Source organism: Danio rerio, chromosome 1 (genome assembly GCF_052040795.2).
Source record: "Danio rerio strain M-AB ecotype USA chromosome 1, GRCz13ab, whole genome shotgun sequence".
NCBI classification, from domain to species: domain Eukaryota; kingdom Metazoa; phylum Chordata; class Actinopteri; order Cypriniformes; family Danionidae; genus Danio; species Danio rerio.
Window position 1 is genome coordinate 38,391,207 of NC_141021.1, and position 18,349 is coordinate 38,409,555.

The 18,349-nt window shown below is 39.4% G+C and overlaps 1 protein-coding gene and 1 long non-coding RNA gene across 13 annotated transcripts in view; one reads left to right on the forward strand and one right to left on the reverse strand.

Annotated features, from left to right (window-relative positions):
• znf827 (zinc finger protein 827) overlaps nucleotides 1-18,349 on the reverse strand; it is a 789,732-nt gene that overhangs the window by 635,999 nt on the left and 135,384 nt on the right. For 3 of the 12 annotated variants that reach the window (XM_087237339.1, XM_087237337.1, XM_087237335.1), the window contains exons 13-14: nucleotides 16,500-16,550; nucleotides 11,902-16,135 (exon numbers count right to left, since the gene is read on the reverse strand). The exons of 1 other annotated variant lie outside the window; for it this stretch is intronic. In XM_087237339.1, coding sequence (XP_087093465.1) covers nucleotides 16,502-16,550 — 49 coding nt within the window. In that variant the 3' untranslated portion in view covers nucleotides 11,902-16,135; nucleotides 16,500-16,501. Of the gene's footprint in view, nucleotides 1-11,901; nucleotides 16,166-16,499; nucleotides 16,551-18,349 lie in introns of those variants that run through there. 8 more of the 12 variants (XM_087237338.1, XM_087237336.1, XM_087237334.1 and 5 more) reach the window with 3 other exon arrangements.
• LOC141386123 (uncharacterized) overlaps nucleotides 1-18,349 on the forward strand; it is a 92,560-nt gene that overhangs the window by 5,060 nt on the left and 69,151 nt on the right. The gene's annotated exons all lie outside the window — the stretch shown is intronic.

The window sequence follows — 18,349 nt, forward strand, 5'->3', positions numbered from 1 at the left end:
TATAGAGTCCCCTTTACTATGGGGCATTAGGACCCACACAGAGCGCAAGTTGAACACCCCCCTGCTGGCCTAACTAACACCCCTTCAGACAGCAACCTAGCTTTCCCATGTGGTCCCCCATCCTGGTACTGACCAGGCACAGCCCTGCTTAGCTTTATGGGTGACCATGTGAGAGTTGCAGAGACCTAGCTGCATGGACTTATGGTGTAAGTAAATGACACTTAATATAAGTAGGAACTTTTTTTGATATATTAGTAAGAAATAAATTCCTAATTCACTGTCACCTTACAGCAAGAAGGTTGCTGGTTTGAGTCCCGGCTAGACAAGTTGCTGTGTGAAGTTTGCATGTTCACCCCATGTTCGTGTGGGCTTCTGCTGTGACAGCAAAAATTAAGCAAAACAACTCCTAATAATATACAGATAGTGTGAGAGCAATTTAGCTTTGTTGGACACTTACATAAATCTTCAAATAGTGTTATTTATTATATATATATATTTATGTAATATATATATATATATATATATATATATATATATATATATATATATATATATATATATATATATATATATATATATATATATTTTTTTTTTTTTAATTAATTATTTTTTTTTTTACGTTTGTAACTTTTAGGATTTGTTGGACATTTTCAATAAATAGGGGTGTCAAACTAAGGGACTTCATTTTATAGTGGTTCCAAAAAAGTTGAAAATGTTAAAAATCTGGAGACAAAAACTTAAATGGTGTACATCATGGACTTCACAGGGGGCTTCACTCACATGATGCTTAAGGGGGTCTTTCAAAAAATTAAAGTGTTCAGCGGAAATGCTTAAAATTATTATTTGATTTAAATTAGCATATAGTGTCACACCAAAGAACAAGATTTTCAGCCTTAAAATGAATCAAGTTTCTATGTTTTTAGAAATATGTGGCTGAAAAAAAAGATTGGCATGTACTAAAATAGCAAATTGTTAAATTAGTTTTACTATTTTCTTTTTAATTGCAAATAGCTGTAATTTACTGAAGGGACAGTCACACCATAGGACCGATTTCTTTTTCTTTTTTTGAGTTCTGCCTGAAAAGTGTAATAGCACAGCAGTTTTTATGACAGGAGTTCCACAGTAAATATAGTTTGACCCATTTACTGCATTTTAAATGATGACAATACTTAGAAGTTCATCAATAACTAATTTCGAGAGGATCACATGCTTATGATTGACCACAGCTAGTCCAGCATTAGCTAACACATGATTCACTAATCAGATGATTCCTAGGTAACATAAACAACCAGAGTTTCTTACTTCAGTAATCTTCACCTTGAAGAATCCCCCCTTCCACCCCTACTCCTCTCTTTACCTAGATAGGGTGGCACGGTGGCCCAGTGGCTAGCACTGTTGCCTCACAGCAAGAATGTCACTGGTTTAAGTCTTTACCAGGCCAGTCAAGGTTTCTTTGTGGAGTTTACATGTTCTCCCCGTGCTCTACAAGTTCCATGATTTCCAAAGACATGCCTCATATCATAAGTAAATTGACCAAACCAATTTGGCACCATAGATGAGCTCTTAGTCAGCAGTATATCTCCCCGTAGCAATCCCTAATTTGTATCAGCCGTAAACAGCAGGGGAGTTTTCAAGTCTACCTGAGCTCAAACTCCCCTCTCGCCTTGCAAATGGAAGGGAGCCCCAGGCTCAAGGATCTTATGAGCTCTTTTCCGGGACAGCATGCCAAACACGCTTTATAATCAATCAACAGATAAGTGTGAACTCTTGAATTCAATTATATTTTGTCATGTATGACGGTAAAAGTGCTACTACACAACAACAACCCAATCATTTATTTTATTTTTTTGTTCAAGCTTCTAATTAATACTTCTAAGATATTTTATATGTTCAGATGTAACTTTCTTTAAAACTGTCCTTTCCCCACAGGGGCACAGCAGGTGTTAAAATTGTGTGTATATATATATATTTCTTTCAATTAGTTTGACCAGGTCTTCTCTCAAAACAGAATTAATGAGTTGCTACCCAGTGTCTTAATTGTAAGACAAATGACCATGTGGTAGTATACTAATTGATTGAAGACAGGAATTCAGTTGGACTAATTGAATGGTTTAGGGAAAAAAAATCATTCAGTCTAAAGTGCGTTGCATTCCTTGAAAACTCACCGAAGGTTAATTAGTTTTACCTCAGAATCAATAAAATCAGCGCAAAAGAAAATCCAACCTTATCACCTTTTGGCTATGTTCCCATTCACATGCGACTCAAAAGTGCTCAGATAAATTTTAGATGGCTATCCAGAGTGCTGTATGAATGTTTCAAACTGAATGTGTGCAGAATCCTTGACAGTTAACTTCCAACACAATGTGGGAAAAAAATAAGCCAAGCTAAAATGAGTTCTTTCCAACGTACGGACCACTCGCCCCCAAATCAGAAACTGAAACATCAGAAAATTGGTAGCAATTTCAAACATTGGTTATTTGCTGTGAACCCAGCACCCAGCTGTTAGCATGCAGCCTGCTGAGTGCAGACGAGATAAACCAGTGTCACAAAGTTAATTGCATTACTTAAAACTGTTGGCCTGGCTTTATCAGCTGGATGGGCACATTTATGTCGGATATAGTGTTTGCACATAATTCCAACGTGGCTGGTGTGATAGTAATGTAGTAATGTTTCCTTCATTCTTACTAAAAATGCATTTCTATTCCTTGTATTCAAACAAAGACGTGGGCTTGCTGTCATTCCAGTGTGCAATAATTACAGATAATAGTACAAAATAAATAAATCAAATAAATAGTGTGCACTTTATCTGCGCGAATAGTTGGTGGTTCATTCTGCGGTGGTGACCCTTGATAAATAAGGGACTAAGCCGAAGGAAAATTAATGAATGAACAGTGTGCACTTTTACAATAATAAATGTTGGGGAAAAAAAACCATCCAGTAATTTATTAAAAATCATTCATTCAAAAAGTGCAATAGTAATTGTTTTGATGCTTTTTTTCATAAACTTGTGATAAAATGTTGTTCTCTTTTGAGTGTCGGTAGTCAAAATTAGATATATTTTAAAATTAGCTGTTTAAATTGGCTATATCTTCCTTTGCCTTGTAAAGGTTTTATCATTGGACTGCAATTAATTGCATTAAATTGAAATACATTTTTCTAAACATTATTTAACACACCAAGAAAGATGAAGAAAGAATTCAGTTTTTGGATGTGTAAAAAAAATGCTGGGTTCCACATAATTCCTTCATGTTGTACCAACACAAATTAAGTTACCTATAAATTTAAGTAAGTTAAACAGAAAACATAAACAGTTTAAGTCAGAAATATTAATCCCCCTTTAATTATTTTTTCTTTTTAAATATTTTCCAAAATCTTGTTTAACAGAGCAAGGAAATTTTCACAGTATGTCTGATAATATTTTTTTTCTTCTGGTGAAAATCTTATTTGTTTTATTTCGGCTAGAATAATTTATTTATTTATTTGTTTTTTCAAAAAACATTTTAGGTTAAAAATTATTAGCCCCTTTAAGCTTTATATTTTTTGATAGTCTACAGAACTAACCATCATTATACAATAACTCCTGATTACCCTAACCTGCCTAGTTAACCTAATTAACCTAGTTAAGCCTTTAAATGTCACTTAAAGCTTTTTACATGTGTCTTATCTAGTAAATATCTAGTAAAATATTATCTTCAGAGTTATTAAAACTATTATGTTTAGAAATGTGCTGAAAAAAAAAAATCTCTCCGTTAAACAGAAATTGGGTAAAAAATAAACAGGGGGGCTAATAATTCTGACTTCAACTGTAAGTTGCTCCCCTCAAAAAAACTCAAACTCAAGAATTGTGTTGTGTTAGCTCATTTGAAATAAGTAGTTTAAACAAGCAGTAAAACATTTTTTTTTCTGAGTGCAGAAAAAAACCATAAAATGTTAACCATAAAATGTTTCAGGGCTATCCTAAAATGAACTATTAACCATCTTTCCACAGTGAAATAAACCACCCACCATCCTAAAATATTAGTAAAAAGTTACAAAATTATCTGTAAATTCTACATGAACTCCAAATGTGTCGCTGCCAAATGAATATTTAATGGAAAACAATGAAGATTGGTATAGCTGGATGTCTGAAATCTTTTAAACACAAAACACACTCTTATTTTTTTGGTTAACCTTGGATGTTTCCCCAGGGGAAGAGTCTCTGTTTACGTGCCTGCTATGGCAACTTGACAATTTGAAAAGTAACATCATTTAGAAAAATGGCAATCAACACACTCAATACAGTCATACGCTTGAAGTCTAATTGGGTTCTTGCTACTAGACAAACACTGCCCTTTTCAAGACCACCCTGTCTGAAGAGGCCAGCTTGCCAAGGACTTGTGTATAATCCCTTCTCCCAGTGAGTGTCCCCTGTCGCGCCTCCAGATTGTCAGGATTCCCACTGAGCTCCTGTGTGCTTCACCCTTGCTCTTATCTGGACGCATGCTTTGGGTGGATGAGGTTATCAGTAGATTGAAAATGTTAAAAAAAAAATATTCACAGCATCTTGTGAGACTAGAGCTTATTTATCTTGCAAAGAAGGCTTATGGCTAAAATTGTTGACGTTTTGCAAAAAACGAATCATCTTGCATGTTTTATGACACATGAAAATAAAATACCCGACTAAAGCTTAAACCTGCTAAAACAATTTGCATAACAAACCATCATGTCCTTTTTGTAACAGGTATTAAGATGTGATTTTGTCATTCACAAGTGGAGGATGCTATTGCTAACTACTAGTGTCAACAGATTCTGAAACATTTTGAGCTTCTCCGTTTTCAAGTTTTAAAGATAACATTTTAATTTAAAGGCCCAGGTACTTCTCTGTTTTTTTTACTGCCGTGAACTTGCAGATTACTCAACTGCACATGAGACAGTGGAAACCCGACTAATGAGACCAGACAGATCCCCACGGAAGTGTTCAGCGATCATTTATAAAGTATGGGTACGCATATTTGTGTGTATTCATCAATCAATGATAACATTCATATTTAGTCTTTAATGTGCCATACATATTATTGTATATGGTAAAGTCATAGTATTGTAATGTGCATGCTTAGAATTCATTTTAACCTCCTAGGACTTGGTGGCCACATACGTGGACAGCACATTTTAGCTCTTGGCTATTTAAAATACTTTGAATGTTTTATATTTTGTTACAGACATACGGTGTCATTCTGCAACTGTTTTGCAGCATATGAAATGTCCCAAATACTTTTTTTAACTGTCCAAAATGAGTTATTTTTTTTGTTTTTATTCTGAGTCAAAACGTGTTCAAAAATATGCATGTTATTAATGCATAAAGTCAGGAAAAAGTGTTTTATGTAAATTCGGACCACGAGTCCACATATATGGGCATAATTTTTCTCTCAAAGTACAGCATATCAAAAGATAATACCTAGGTTTTTATTCTAATTAGGTTCCATTGAGCCCAAATAGGAAAGAGAAATAAAAAATGCTTGTAAAAATACACTGTGGGCCTTAAGAAGATAAACAACAAATATCTAGAATGAGAGATTATTTGTGTAGCCTTGTCTGATATTTTATTAACGGCTGTTTTTGCCAGATTAAACTTTTATTCCATGTGACCAATAACAAAAAAATCTTAAACATGTTGGCCTTCTGGAAAGTGTGTTAATGTATTGTATTATGTCCTCAGTATTTTGTTGAGCCTCCATTTGCAGTAATTACAGCATCAAGGTGGCGTGGCATGGAGGAGATCAGCCTTTAACACAGTTGAGGTGTTATGGTAGCCCAAGTTGCTTTGATATCAGCCTTCAGCTTGTCTGCAAGTCAAGGGCTGTTTCTTAATATGCGTTCTTCAGTGGTCTTGTGTCCTTTTGATCTCGTGTAACGTCGTCATCATCAGCTGCCAAAGTTCAGTTCTAATACTCAAGACTGCAAGAACAGAGATTGCATAAAACTTCCCGGATGTGTTCTTGATATTGAGAACACACTGATGCAAACTTCAGCATCGACCTCGTCTTAGAAGTCCCAGAAGTCATTGCGACTGGAGGTGGGAAGCGCAGCATTTTATTTAGATCTATTATTAAAGTTCAGAGATATAACTTATTTATCTCAAGAGTTTCCCTAAATGAAACGGCGAATATAAACATTACCATAAACATCTTAATAAAGGAATAAACACAATAAGGGTGTTTATTTGCTGAAATTCATATTAAAATGTTTTCTTTACTCTTTTATTTATATTGTGCAACACATATTTATAATGTTTTTAAGCATAGTATATATTTTTTTAAAGATTAAAAACAATAAATCCCTGTATGAATGCTGTAATGTTTAAATAATTTTCCATTTAAAACCCGTGAAGGTCACGTGACCATCAGGAAGAATGCAGCATCTCATTCCTCAGAGGACGCATCCTCTGTTCTTGTGGTCTTCCGAGTTTGTTCTTTCGAGGAAACCTGGCAAGACCGGTCTCCAGAAGAAAGCAAGTCCGTTCTTTGCTTTCTTGGAATTGAGAAACAGCCAAGGAGTTTTCTGACCAATTAAGAACAGGGATACCATGGTCCTTAAATCAGGTATTGGTAGCTTTGGCACTGTGTGCAGGTTCTGAATCCTGCTGCAAAATCAAATCAGCATCTCCAAAAAGCTTGTCGGCAGCAGGAAGCATGAAGTGCTCTAAAACGTCCTGGTATTGAGCTGCGTTGACTGTGGACTTGATAAAAGACAGTGGACCCACACCAGCATATGACATGGCTCCCCAAACCATCACCGACTGTGGTAACTTCACACTGGACATTAAGCAAGCCTGACTTTTGTGTCTCTCCGCTTTTCCTCTAGACTCTGGGATCTTGATTTTCAAATGAAATACAAAATTTGCTTTCATCTGAAAAGAGGACCTGGGAGCACTGGTAAATAGACCAGTACTTTTTTCTCTTTAGCCCAGCACAGATGCTTCTAACATTGTTTTTGGTTCAGGAGTGGCTTGACACATGGAATTCTACATGTCATGCAGACATCTGTATGTGGTGGTTCTTGATACTCTGACACCAGCACCAATCACCCTTGCTTGAACAACCTCTCAAGGCTACGGTCATACTTGTGCAACTTTTACAGCCACATTTTCCCTTCCTCTTAACGCTCAATTAATATACTTAAATACTGCATTCTGTGAGCCTTAAGTTTCTTTTACAGACTATCCCCCCTTATGAAGGGTTCCAATGATGGTTTTCTGCACAACCGTCAAGTCAGCAGTCTTCCCCATGATTCTGAAGCCTACTAAGCCAGACAGCGACAAATTCGAGGCTTTGCATTAATTTGGGGACTAGATTTAGACACTGAGAGCCTACAATGTAGAAGCTTGTCATCATATTTTAATTTTGTAAAATACTGGATTTGAGTTTTTTCATCCTTATTCCATAATCATTACAATTGAAACAAATGAAGGCTTGAAATATTTCACTTTGTGTGTTGTGAACTGTTATAACACACAAGTTTCACTTTTTAAAACAAATTATTGAAATAAATGAATATTAAGAATATTCCTTTATTTAATTTTTTTTTGGAACATTCCTGCATAAAAGGAACAGTGGAAAACATACATTCATTAAAAAAATAAAATAAAATAAAAGTTGATGGGTGTGTTGCTGGCACATGTTTAAATTCCAACAGTGAATTCTAAAGGATGGGTTTTTACAGTTTTTCAGGGCACATTCTTCCAGTGAACCTTTTTTGACAGCTGATGCCAATTTAATGATCATTTTCTCTTTCCACATTGATCTTTCATCAAGATCAACAAACTTTAAGTCAAGCAGTGAGTTAATCAAGCCAGTCTCGACCAGCTCTGCCTCTCCGCAGCAATCCAGTGTCTTTCCGTGCCCCTGCTCGGTTTGTTTTCTCATCCCTGACCTGAACAGGGATCTCTCTTCACTTGGCTTGCTTCGGCTTCCTAACGCCCTCAGATCCAGCCATCTGACAGGGGTGAAGTGAGGGAGCCTGGGAAATATTGATGTCGAGACAACTTGGGAAGAGAACGAGAAGGTAGAAGAGAGCAACAAGAGGCAGAAAGAAGAGAGGTGGAAGGGGGGTCTTCCTCCTGCAGACAGGCAGTCCTCTAAGCAGCTTTTCCTCTGGAGGCAGGGTTGTGTGAGGTCACAGAGGGATTACACTTTTGGCAAACAGGAGGGAGCTCCTCTCACTCAGGCTTTTGCAGCAGCCAAAGACTGCAACTCCCCCATGACTCGAACCCGGCTGTAATAAAGCCAAGGCCGGCTTGAACCTACAAACAAAAAAGCCAACAGCCTATCGATTGCCTGCCGCCAACTTTCACACGCCTGTGTCGAAAGGTCGCCTCTGCGTAGACAGGCTCCAAGCAAGGCTGAGCAAGTAAAAAAAAATCCCTTTTCAGTTTCAAACTAGAAACATCTTGGGTTTGAACAGCACATTTTTAAAATATTAATCCCTGACCCTATTATACAATTATTCGAGAGGATTCCGGTTACTCGCTGCTTAAAAAATTGATCAGATTCTTTTCTGTTTTCAATCTCTCGGCTCGCTGGCAGAAATAGATAGTCTTAAAATAAAATATGATTGCTGTATTCAAGTGTCTGCATGACTAAATTAGCCGGTATCTGGCAGAGAGATACAGTGTGACCTCATCACCCCAGAGACCCACTTAATCAACTTTCCCTTTCCAGCAGAGGTCAAGCTAAGCAGAGGCTCTCGCTGGCCTCCAGCCCTGCTTTGATGTTAATTAAGATGCGATAGAACATGGAGAGGATTCATTAAAGCCAGAGTCAATCTAGTGGCACAAAGCTCCAACATGCTGGACTTAAACCACATCCAAGGTGACGTCCTCCAGACTCCGACACACATCAAACCCCAGGATGTCGTTCATCTCCATGCGGTGACCTGTGGTTCAGCGGGGACTAAACACGTGATCAGACGTTTGGTGATATCAGCAGCACATTTGGTAGTAGTGGGTTCTGAGTAGGTGCATTCAGAGTGGGCTACATCACTGCTCTGTTGTGAAAACCATCAGGTTGAGTTTTTGGCATGACATTACCAAGGCTATCGCAAAACAAATCTGCACCAAATAATCAAAACAAGCAAATCAAGGATAACATAAAAGTGGTTTATTTATAAACTAATTTCGAGAGAATCACGTGCTTATGATCTGGCTGGCTGGCACCTCATTAGCTCCGTAATCTGCCTATTAGATGGTTACAGGAGCATTATAAATAACCAGAGTTTTTCACTCCAGTTATCTTCGTCTTGAAGTTTTCCACCCTTCCACCCCTACAGTACTTCCCACCCTTTTTTTTCCGATAGGCCGACACAGTGGCCAAGTGGCTAGCACTGCTGCCTCACAGCAAGAACACCGCTGGTCTAACCTTCTATCGGGCCTGTTGGCGTTTCTGTTCAGAGTTTTCATGTTCTCCCTGTGTTCGCGAGGGTTTCCCCCGAGTTCCCCAGTTTCCTCCCACCGTCCAAAAACATACACAATAGCCAATCAACTAAACCAAATTAACACCCAAGACAACCTTCGTTTACACTTCTCACATGGCGACAAGCAGGGGAGTTCTCGAGACCTACCTGAGCTAAAACTCCTCTCTCGCCCTTCTAACGGGAGGGAGCCCTAGGCTCGAGGATATTATGAGCTCAGGGCTCTCTCCCGGGACGGCTTGCCAATTACGCTTCATTGATTATCAGCTAAGTGTAAACTCTTGAATTTCAGAACATGGAACAACACTCCAATTGGCCAATCAGATACAGTTAATGTCAACTTGTTTGCTTAAAACAAGGGTTAGGGCAGGGGTAGTGAAATTTGGTCCTGAAGAGCAGCAGTCACGCAGTTTCATATAGTCCTTGATAAAGACTCAACTGCCTCAGACTGTGGTTAGCTTGTGTGTTTGATTAGTGTTGGAGCAAAATCTGATGCCATATAAAGGAGATAGTGGTGGAGTTTCAAAAACATTGAGTTCCAGTGATCTGACACTGTATTTATGCATGGACGATCGGCCAAACCACATAGAAAAAGCTGCAGTTTTGTTTATTTGGACAGACCTTTATTTCCTGATCATCTCCATCTGATTTTTGCGGCACTATTAGGCAGGGATAGGGTCAAAATGTTCTGTACTTGAGTGTTATTCCAGGATCAACCAAAGATGTTGATCCAGGAACATGTCTTGCTTGGCACAATCATATTTACCCAAAATCACACTAGTGGGCCGTCCTGTTTGCACTTTTTAAGAGCCCATAACAACCTTCTGCAGTTTGTTTTGCAGATCCTTTCTCTTTGCATTTTTGCTACTCATTTGTCAAATGGAATTTAAACCTTAACTGAACCTTGTAGACTGACTCATAATTAATCAATCAAAGCACTGGCCGCAGACGTGGATGCAGGGTGGAAATCCATACAGACTGCCTGCCTCCACTGGCATTATGGAGCGAGCCTAAGAGGGAGAGATGCCGTCCAAGGTGCTCCATAGCTCCAGGGCTAACAGTGATGAATGGAGCCCTTAATGTCGGCAAACACTTTATCTCTGCTTCATCTGTTTTCATTAGGCAGGACCAACCTTTGGCTTGGACGGAGCGCTCTAGCGCTCCCAGGACTGCTGAAGGCAAAGCTAAGGTGAAGAGCTCTTCGCTTTTTTAGGCACACAAACTCTCTTTCAGGTGCCAAGGGTTAAAGTCATGATCCTGCTGTAATCATGAATTCAGGATGGCTCTGGGGATATTTAAGCAACATAGTCATTGTAGAGTCTTTTTTTTAACTTTAGTTTAACACACAACCAGAAGGGATGACATATTTTGGATAAGTAGTTTTTCATTCATTTGTTCATTTTCCTTTGGCTTAGTCCCTTTATTCATCAGGGGTCGACACAGAGGAATAAAGCGCCAACTTATCAAGCATATATTTTACATAATGGATGCCCTTCCAGCAGCAACCCTGAACTGGCAAACATCCATACACACTTATACACTATGGACAATTTAGCTTATTCAATTCACCTATAGCGCATGTCTTTGGACTATGGAGGAAACTGGAGCACCCGGAGGAAACCCACACGAACACTGGGAGAACAAGCAAACTCCATACAGAAATGCCAACTGGTTCGAACCAGTGAAATCTTGCTGTGAGGTGACAGTGCTAACCACTAAGCCACCATACAGCCCCATAAGTATTTTTTTTCACAAATAATATTTTTAGGATAATTAAACTATAATGTTCTGGAAATATATAATTATGGGGAAACTTTACTTCCATTTTTTTTTGTTGCAAGTCTGTTGTGTATTTCTCAATACTCAATGTATTTGCCAATTACCAACCTACCTTGCAGAATCAACCTGAACTTAAACTGATGTCACTACTTGTCCTCGTATAGTTTGCGCCATGTTAACAATTGATGGGGTTTGTTCATGCTATGTTGTTGTTACCTTAATTACAACTTGTTAAAATCATTCCTGTCCTTGTTGAATGCAGAAGTATCAGCCTGATCTCACGAGAAAACGTAAGTATTTTACATTTTGGCAGTTTAGTGGCTAATTCGAATTCGTACGAGTTCAGTTGAACGAAATTATACGATTTTAAAAAGGAGGCGTGGCACCTAACCCCACCCCTAAACCCAACTGTCATTGGGGGATGAGCAAATCGTACTAAAATGTACGAATTAGATCGTACGAATTTGTATGAATTAGCCACTAAATGAAAAAGTTACGAATTGCCGTGAGATTGTGTTGGAAGTATAAACAAATATTGAATACTCTGAATTCTGAGTATGAGAACATCACTAAGTACAACATTACACAGCAATATTTTATACATGAATAAAAAAATGCAGGATATAAAATCAGGTTTATCAAGTCAAAACAGGCATTAATAAAACAGACCAGTAGACCTTTAAGGTAATATGTGATGTAAGCTTTACTTTCAAATCCTGTTACATTTAGAACTGGCAATTTGAACATAAAGAATGCAAAACCAAGAAAACCGAAATACAAAACAAAATCAAAAGTACAAATGATCTAATTACCAGTTATTGTCACAAACAACCCTGTACAGCCTTAAGAATGAAGTAATAAAAAAGCTTTATACAGCACATAACAAGTTTACTGGGTGCCAAATAAGAAAGAAACAAAATGATACTTGAGCCTTATTGAGTTGTAGAGTACAGCAAAATATAAAGCGAACAGATAACCTGCAAAGCTAAATGCAAAATCAGTTGGTCTTTTTTTTTCCGGACCAAAAAAAGTAAGTGCTACAAACTAGAGATCAAGAGCAATTTCATGCATCTTTTGAAGTGCTAAAAAGGTAGTCAGTCTTGTTTGATGCGCAATGACGCCAAAAGAAATGCTCCTTGCGATTAGGCGAAGAGAACACCATGTTTATAAATACTGGTATTGGAACAGAGAGCGATCCCTGTTGTACTCCACTTGCCCACACAACTGAGCATGAAAGAGCAGCAGTCATGTTCTTGTACATGATGATTACATGGTGTTCCAAGGCAGACGGACAAAAGGATGTTGCCCATTGGACATTCCATTTGAATTCATTCTATCAAAATGGGTCCTGAGGATCAGTTTCACTTCATCCCAGGCTCCCAGGGCACTCCTTGCCACCAAGTGGCACTAGAGCATAAAAGTTAATGGATTGAGCAGGAGCTTTATTAACAAGCAAAGAAGCCCCACTTAAAATACAACATATCACTACACTGCATGCTGGGCATTTACATGAACAACAAAAAAAAAGATGCTATGAGAGCAGAGCAAAAAAAAAAAAAAAAAGAATACTGTGCGGGCCAAGAAACGGTCTACCATCTTTTAATGGCTCTATTTATGAACTGGCCTTTAATACGGATATTTTCATTCAAATCTTCTCACTGAGCTAGCAAGATAAAATTGGGAGTGAAGAATTATTTCTACGCAGTTCAAGGTTGATCTAACAAAGTAATACTCTAATAATACCTTTTTTCTTTTGAAATGTCTATGGTCAACTGGATCTGAAACCTTTCCTCACCTGATGCACTTTATATCTTAACAGGCAACATCTTATCCTTGTCCATTAGCATACGAATGGTGGTAGGGGGATATTGTAAATCTCTGATGGACAACATTCAAGCTATTGATCAGATCAAAAAACAACAACAAAACAGTTTAGCCAAATGGATCTACAGTCACGGAATAAAGTATTTCAGGTATATATGCATGTTTTTCATGACTAAGTAAAATGGGTTTATATAAACCAATATATTGGCCAGGCTAATTAATCAACCAATATTTGGTTCTATTGAGCCAAACACAGGCTAAGTGAGCACCAATTAAAGTCCCCTATATTCTAAAATGTTCATAAAAGTCCATTTATCCAGCAAAAGTGCTCAATGATCTTACAGTTTGTCTGTTTTGAACATGAATCAAACCGTATTTGGATACTGTGGACAGATTTATTAAGAGCTCGCCAACATTACGCGCATTAAAGCCTATGAATGTTGTCCATTTTAGAACACTGAATATAGTTTTCTCATACTTTGTTTAGAAAAGTGCAATTTTTTTACAGCACTGTGCAAAACCGCTGTTAAAAATTTAGCCTGGCCCTTTGGTGTCCAGGGGGATTTTGAACTCTGTTGCTGTTTGTATTACACATGCCATACGATCCATCCAAAAGGTGCAGTTCTGACTGCTGTTTGGCAAATACCTACTGGAAAATAAAGGCTTAGGATTTGATTTTCAACCACTGTGGCAGACAAAAACAAAAACAACAAAAATTTAAATAGCATTGAGGCTGTCTGAAGAGGCAGGCTAACTAATTGGCATTAAGAACGTTTTCTGTTGGGTTTAAGTGCTTTTGTTTGAAACATTTTAAGTGCAATTAAAACTTAAAACACAAAGAGGGGAACACAGAATAATGGTACCATGTTTGCCCGCATATGGAAAGCCATGCTTCCACAAATCCTACGCAAAATAATGGCTGCCTCCACATTGCACTTGAGAGCCATTTTTCCAATGGGGTTCTCATAATAGCTTGTTAGTACAGGATATATATTTTATATATATATATTTGTATTTTACATTTCAAAGGCTCTTTCGAAATAAAAGTCTTAATACAAAATCAAAAAAAAAAAACAACTAGAACAAAATTTAAGACACAGAAGGCCACCGAGATACCATTGTTTTTCCATGATCTCACTCACCGCACTCCAGCTACCTCTGTATCACTTTAACATTAACCAACAAAAAGTACATTCATTCAAGTCATTTTGGAACAGTTTTTTTTTCTTTTTAACACACAAAATTACAAAAAGCTCCAAAAAGCACCATTGAATCGGCCTTTGTGACAGAATAAATGGGTTTTTCCCAAAAAACTGTCACCTCATACATCTTGTTAAACGTACAGGTGCGCATTATATACCTTAGCTATGCACAGGGCGCTTGACTGGTCACTTGTATCTCATGCCTACCGGTACTGCCTCGGTCAGCTATGGCACAATCTGTAGCGACCAGTAGTATGGTGAGTATACCAAAGGGCTGTAACATGGGTTGACGACCACTGCAGTAGTGGTAATAATGATTGCTCATGCCATAAGTGTGCCCTGAATGGCCTGCATTAAGAAATGCCATCAGCTTTGCCTCTCAGGTGTCGTAAAGGGCCGTATGCTTGTTGCCGAGGCAAGATTAGTGTTTGCCGATAGTCTAGCCATTTAGCAAAACCAGTCAATGCCAACAGGCATGGGAGAGAAAAGAAAAGACTACAAAACTATGTACAGCTTGATAAATTAACAAGTGCGTGGTCTGAGGCTTCACTTTGGAAACAAGACTCAAAAGATAGCAATCCGTTTCATTGGTTTTTGTCGTGCCATATCATGAATACCCCAAGATATTTTCATACCGAGCCCCTAAATGACTTGATAAAAACAATTGCAACACATAGCGAACATGCTGTCGGATTCCTGACAAAATGCACAAAAAAGCATAGCACTTGCGAGCTTATATGTTCTTTGTTTCCTGTCGCCCATCAAAACGAATACAAAACTTGTAATAGATAAAGCACTGTTATCAGATTCCGGCTCATTCACAATTTGTAGAGGAAAGCCACTGTTATAAGACCTCTTAAAAAAGAGCAACGATTGGATTGCGATAGAACAGAAAATGAAATGGCGAATAGCTTTTCCTCTGATCAATGGATGTTTAACTAGCATTACTATTTTGTCGGGCAGCATTTCAGCCTGCCTGTGGAACAGTTAATAGCATCTGTGAATGATGCCGAGGGTGATGGAGAAGAAGAGGGAGGGAGGAGGGTCAAATGGTCTTCGCTCTCTCTGTCAGTCCCAGATATGCCAGGAAGGAGTGTTTGAGTGATGTGGGAGAGGGTGGTGACTGCGGGGATGAGTTGGACCAGAATGCAGAGAAGGGCGGCGAAGGGTTTGAGGGCGAGGGGCTGTGGAATGTGAAGCGTCGGGTGGTAAAGAGCGTGGTGAGGGGGACGAGGTGAGCCAGGTCACAGTTCCTGTACTGGTCAAAGTAGCGAGCCGCCAGTGTGGACAACGTGCCATTGGCTGAGAGGTAGCGCGCGGTTGGCGTGCCATCTTGCTGCTTGCTGGTGATTGACAGGGCGACGGACTGCAAGGCTTGAGAGGCCGACAGGTTCATGAGCGGACTGGTGCTCCCACTGTCCCCGCTCCCGCTGCTGCTCCCACCCCGCTCCAGAAGGCCCGGATGGGGCGTACCTGGCCGAGCCTCGCCTTCCTCGGCGCTTCCCTCCCCGCCTTGGTGCTTTTTGACATGGCGGCTGTAGACGAACGGATGAGTGGTGGTGAATGGGCACTGGGCGCAACCGAAGGTCTGTCTCGGTGCGTGCTTGAGCCGCTTGTGGAGGTTGAGATTGTCCTTGCGTTTGCAGCTGTAGCTGCAGCGGTCGCAGTGGAAAGGCCGCTCGCCGGTGTGCACGCGCACATGCTCGATGAGCTTGTTGGCTGTTTTGGAGAGGTAGCCGCACTGCTCACACTTATAGTGGTTGCCCAGGCGGTGAGCGCGCGTGTGCCTTTCCAGCTCTGCCTGATTGGCCCACACAGCTTGGCAGATGCGGCAGCGATACTCCATCTTGTAGTGTGTCTTCAGGTGGCCCTCCATGGCGGCTGGCCTGTTGGTGGAGTAGATGCAGAGAGGGCACCTGGTCAAAGAGACAGGAGGAGCAGGGTGTAGGGCACAAAATGGGGGAGACATTTAATTATGCACCCCCCGATTGACAAAACACACTCTGTTGTCTTTAATGAAATGAAGAACACACACAATGGACAAAGGGAAGGGATGAAGGAGGCATTAGGTGTGTCTTACCCTCTGTGATGTACAGTATATACAGTAAGCTACAGTCTGTGTGTACACTGCTACATGTGAGAGGGTTTGTGTGTGTGTGTGTGCGTGCGTGTGTGCATATGGCTGTGTGGTTGCGGACAGGTTGGAACGGGAATCAGATGAAGGTAAATGAATAAATGAGTGGCACTTACATTTAAATAGCACCTTTCATCTGCTCAGGGCCCCAAAGCGCTTCACAAACCCTGCAGAACAGAATGACCTCAGAAAGCACACTGTGAAGGGCGCCTCTCTACCTCAACACTGAACTAGAGCGCTGTGAAACTCTCTCGCCCTCACTAAAAAAGCAGCTGGGCAGCCGTAATACAGCAAGTCTCTCATCAGCTCAATGTGAACCTTGAAATGATTTGGTCACTTCTGGGATTTGTGATCTTATGCTTTGAATCTGTATTGTCAAATGACTCTGGAATGTAAGAGACCAAAACTCTTTTTTTTGCACCAAGGTCAGCTGCATTGTGCATTATTTTGAGGTAAACACATTTCTAACAAATAATGTACATCAGGGGCCTCATGTACAAAGACTTGCGTTGAATTCATACTAAAACATTACATATGCACAAAGCTGTAAATGTGCGTACGCAGTAAAAAATTCAGATGTATGAAACACTGCGTACGCCAAATCCCACGCATGTTCTCTTTGTACATCCGAATTAACGTGAAACTGAGCGCACGTGCACAAGCGCAAAACCCCTCCCTTTCTCCTCCCCCTAATAAATATGGTAATGACTGTACTTTGGCAAAACCAAACGAAAAAGTAATGGCAAAAGCAAGCAAGAAGAGAAACAAGTTTGTCCTCGGGAATTAATAACAAAAGAAGAAAAAAATTGAGTGGGAGAGTTTAGCTGACGCGGTTAACGCAGTTGGGTCTGAACATCGCGCTGTGAGTGAATTAAAAAACAAATGGTCCAATGTAAAGGTGTAAAATTTTGTAGAGTCCATTTAAGCAAAGTGCAAACAGCACAGCTCGTTGGAATAAGCTAGTTGAGTGATTCCCACCCATCACTGTTTGACAGACAGAGACAACATAACTAAAGAGCGCGGCAAACAGCAGTGTGAGTGACATAGCTCATAAAGCCCGTGGCAACATGTTTTGACACATTCGATCCTGAACCCGGTTTGAATCCAGCGTCTGAACTCATTTTTCCCCACGCTACATATCAGATTTTGCCTACTCTTCATCGCGAAGAAGACAAGTAGGAATCATTAATTAGTGTGTGTATAATGTAAGGCGCATTTAAGCATCATATTTTATTTGCACATTTATTGAATGGAAATGTTTCTGATTCATATATGCAAATTCGTCTTCAGATGGCGCCTTTATAGCAGTGTGCGTGCAATCGATCGCTCTGATTAGATTGGGATACCGGGCGATTGCTGCAAATTGCTCTTGTTTGGCCTGTCAACTGTATGGTATGGAAACCTTATATACCTGCTAGACATGCGGATGATCCTGTCCCCTACAGCTGCCATTGCACGGCTCAAAGATACTTTGTAGTGTGCAATTTAACATAATTGCCTCTAGGAGTCGCCAATGGAAATAAAACAAATACACAAAAAAAAGCTTGTACGCCAGACATGAAGTTGGCGTGGAACAATGCACATTCTCAAGTTCATTTTATCGTTAGTAAATCCAAACATGAGCTTGAAATCTGGCGTACGCAAAGTTTTTGTGCGTAGGCAGTGTTGATACATGAGGCCCCAGGACAATAAATATACAGTAAAAAAGTAAGACAGTAAATGCATAGGAGTTTTGTTTTCCATTAAAAGACATCTAAACATCCTAATGATGAATTTACTTCAGAAAGAATATAGCGCTAGATTTTAAATTGAATTTTTGTGGCCATTTCTTAAATTTCTCTATATAACAAAACATTGTCAGTATCAATATGGAAATCTGATATATGTTAATATATGCAAATCACATCTACAGTGCTCTGCATAACTGAGTAGACCCCAATTTAAAAATCAATATTTTTATTAATTT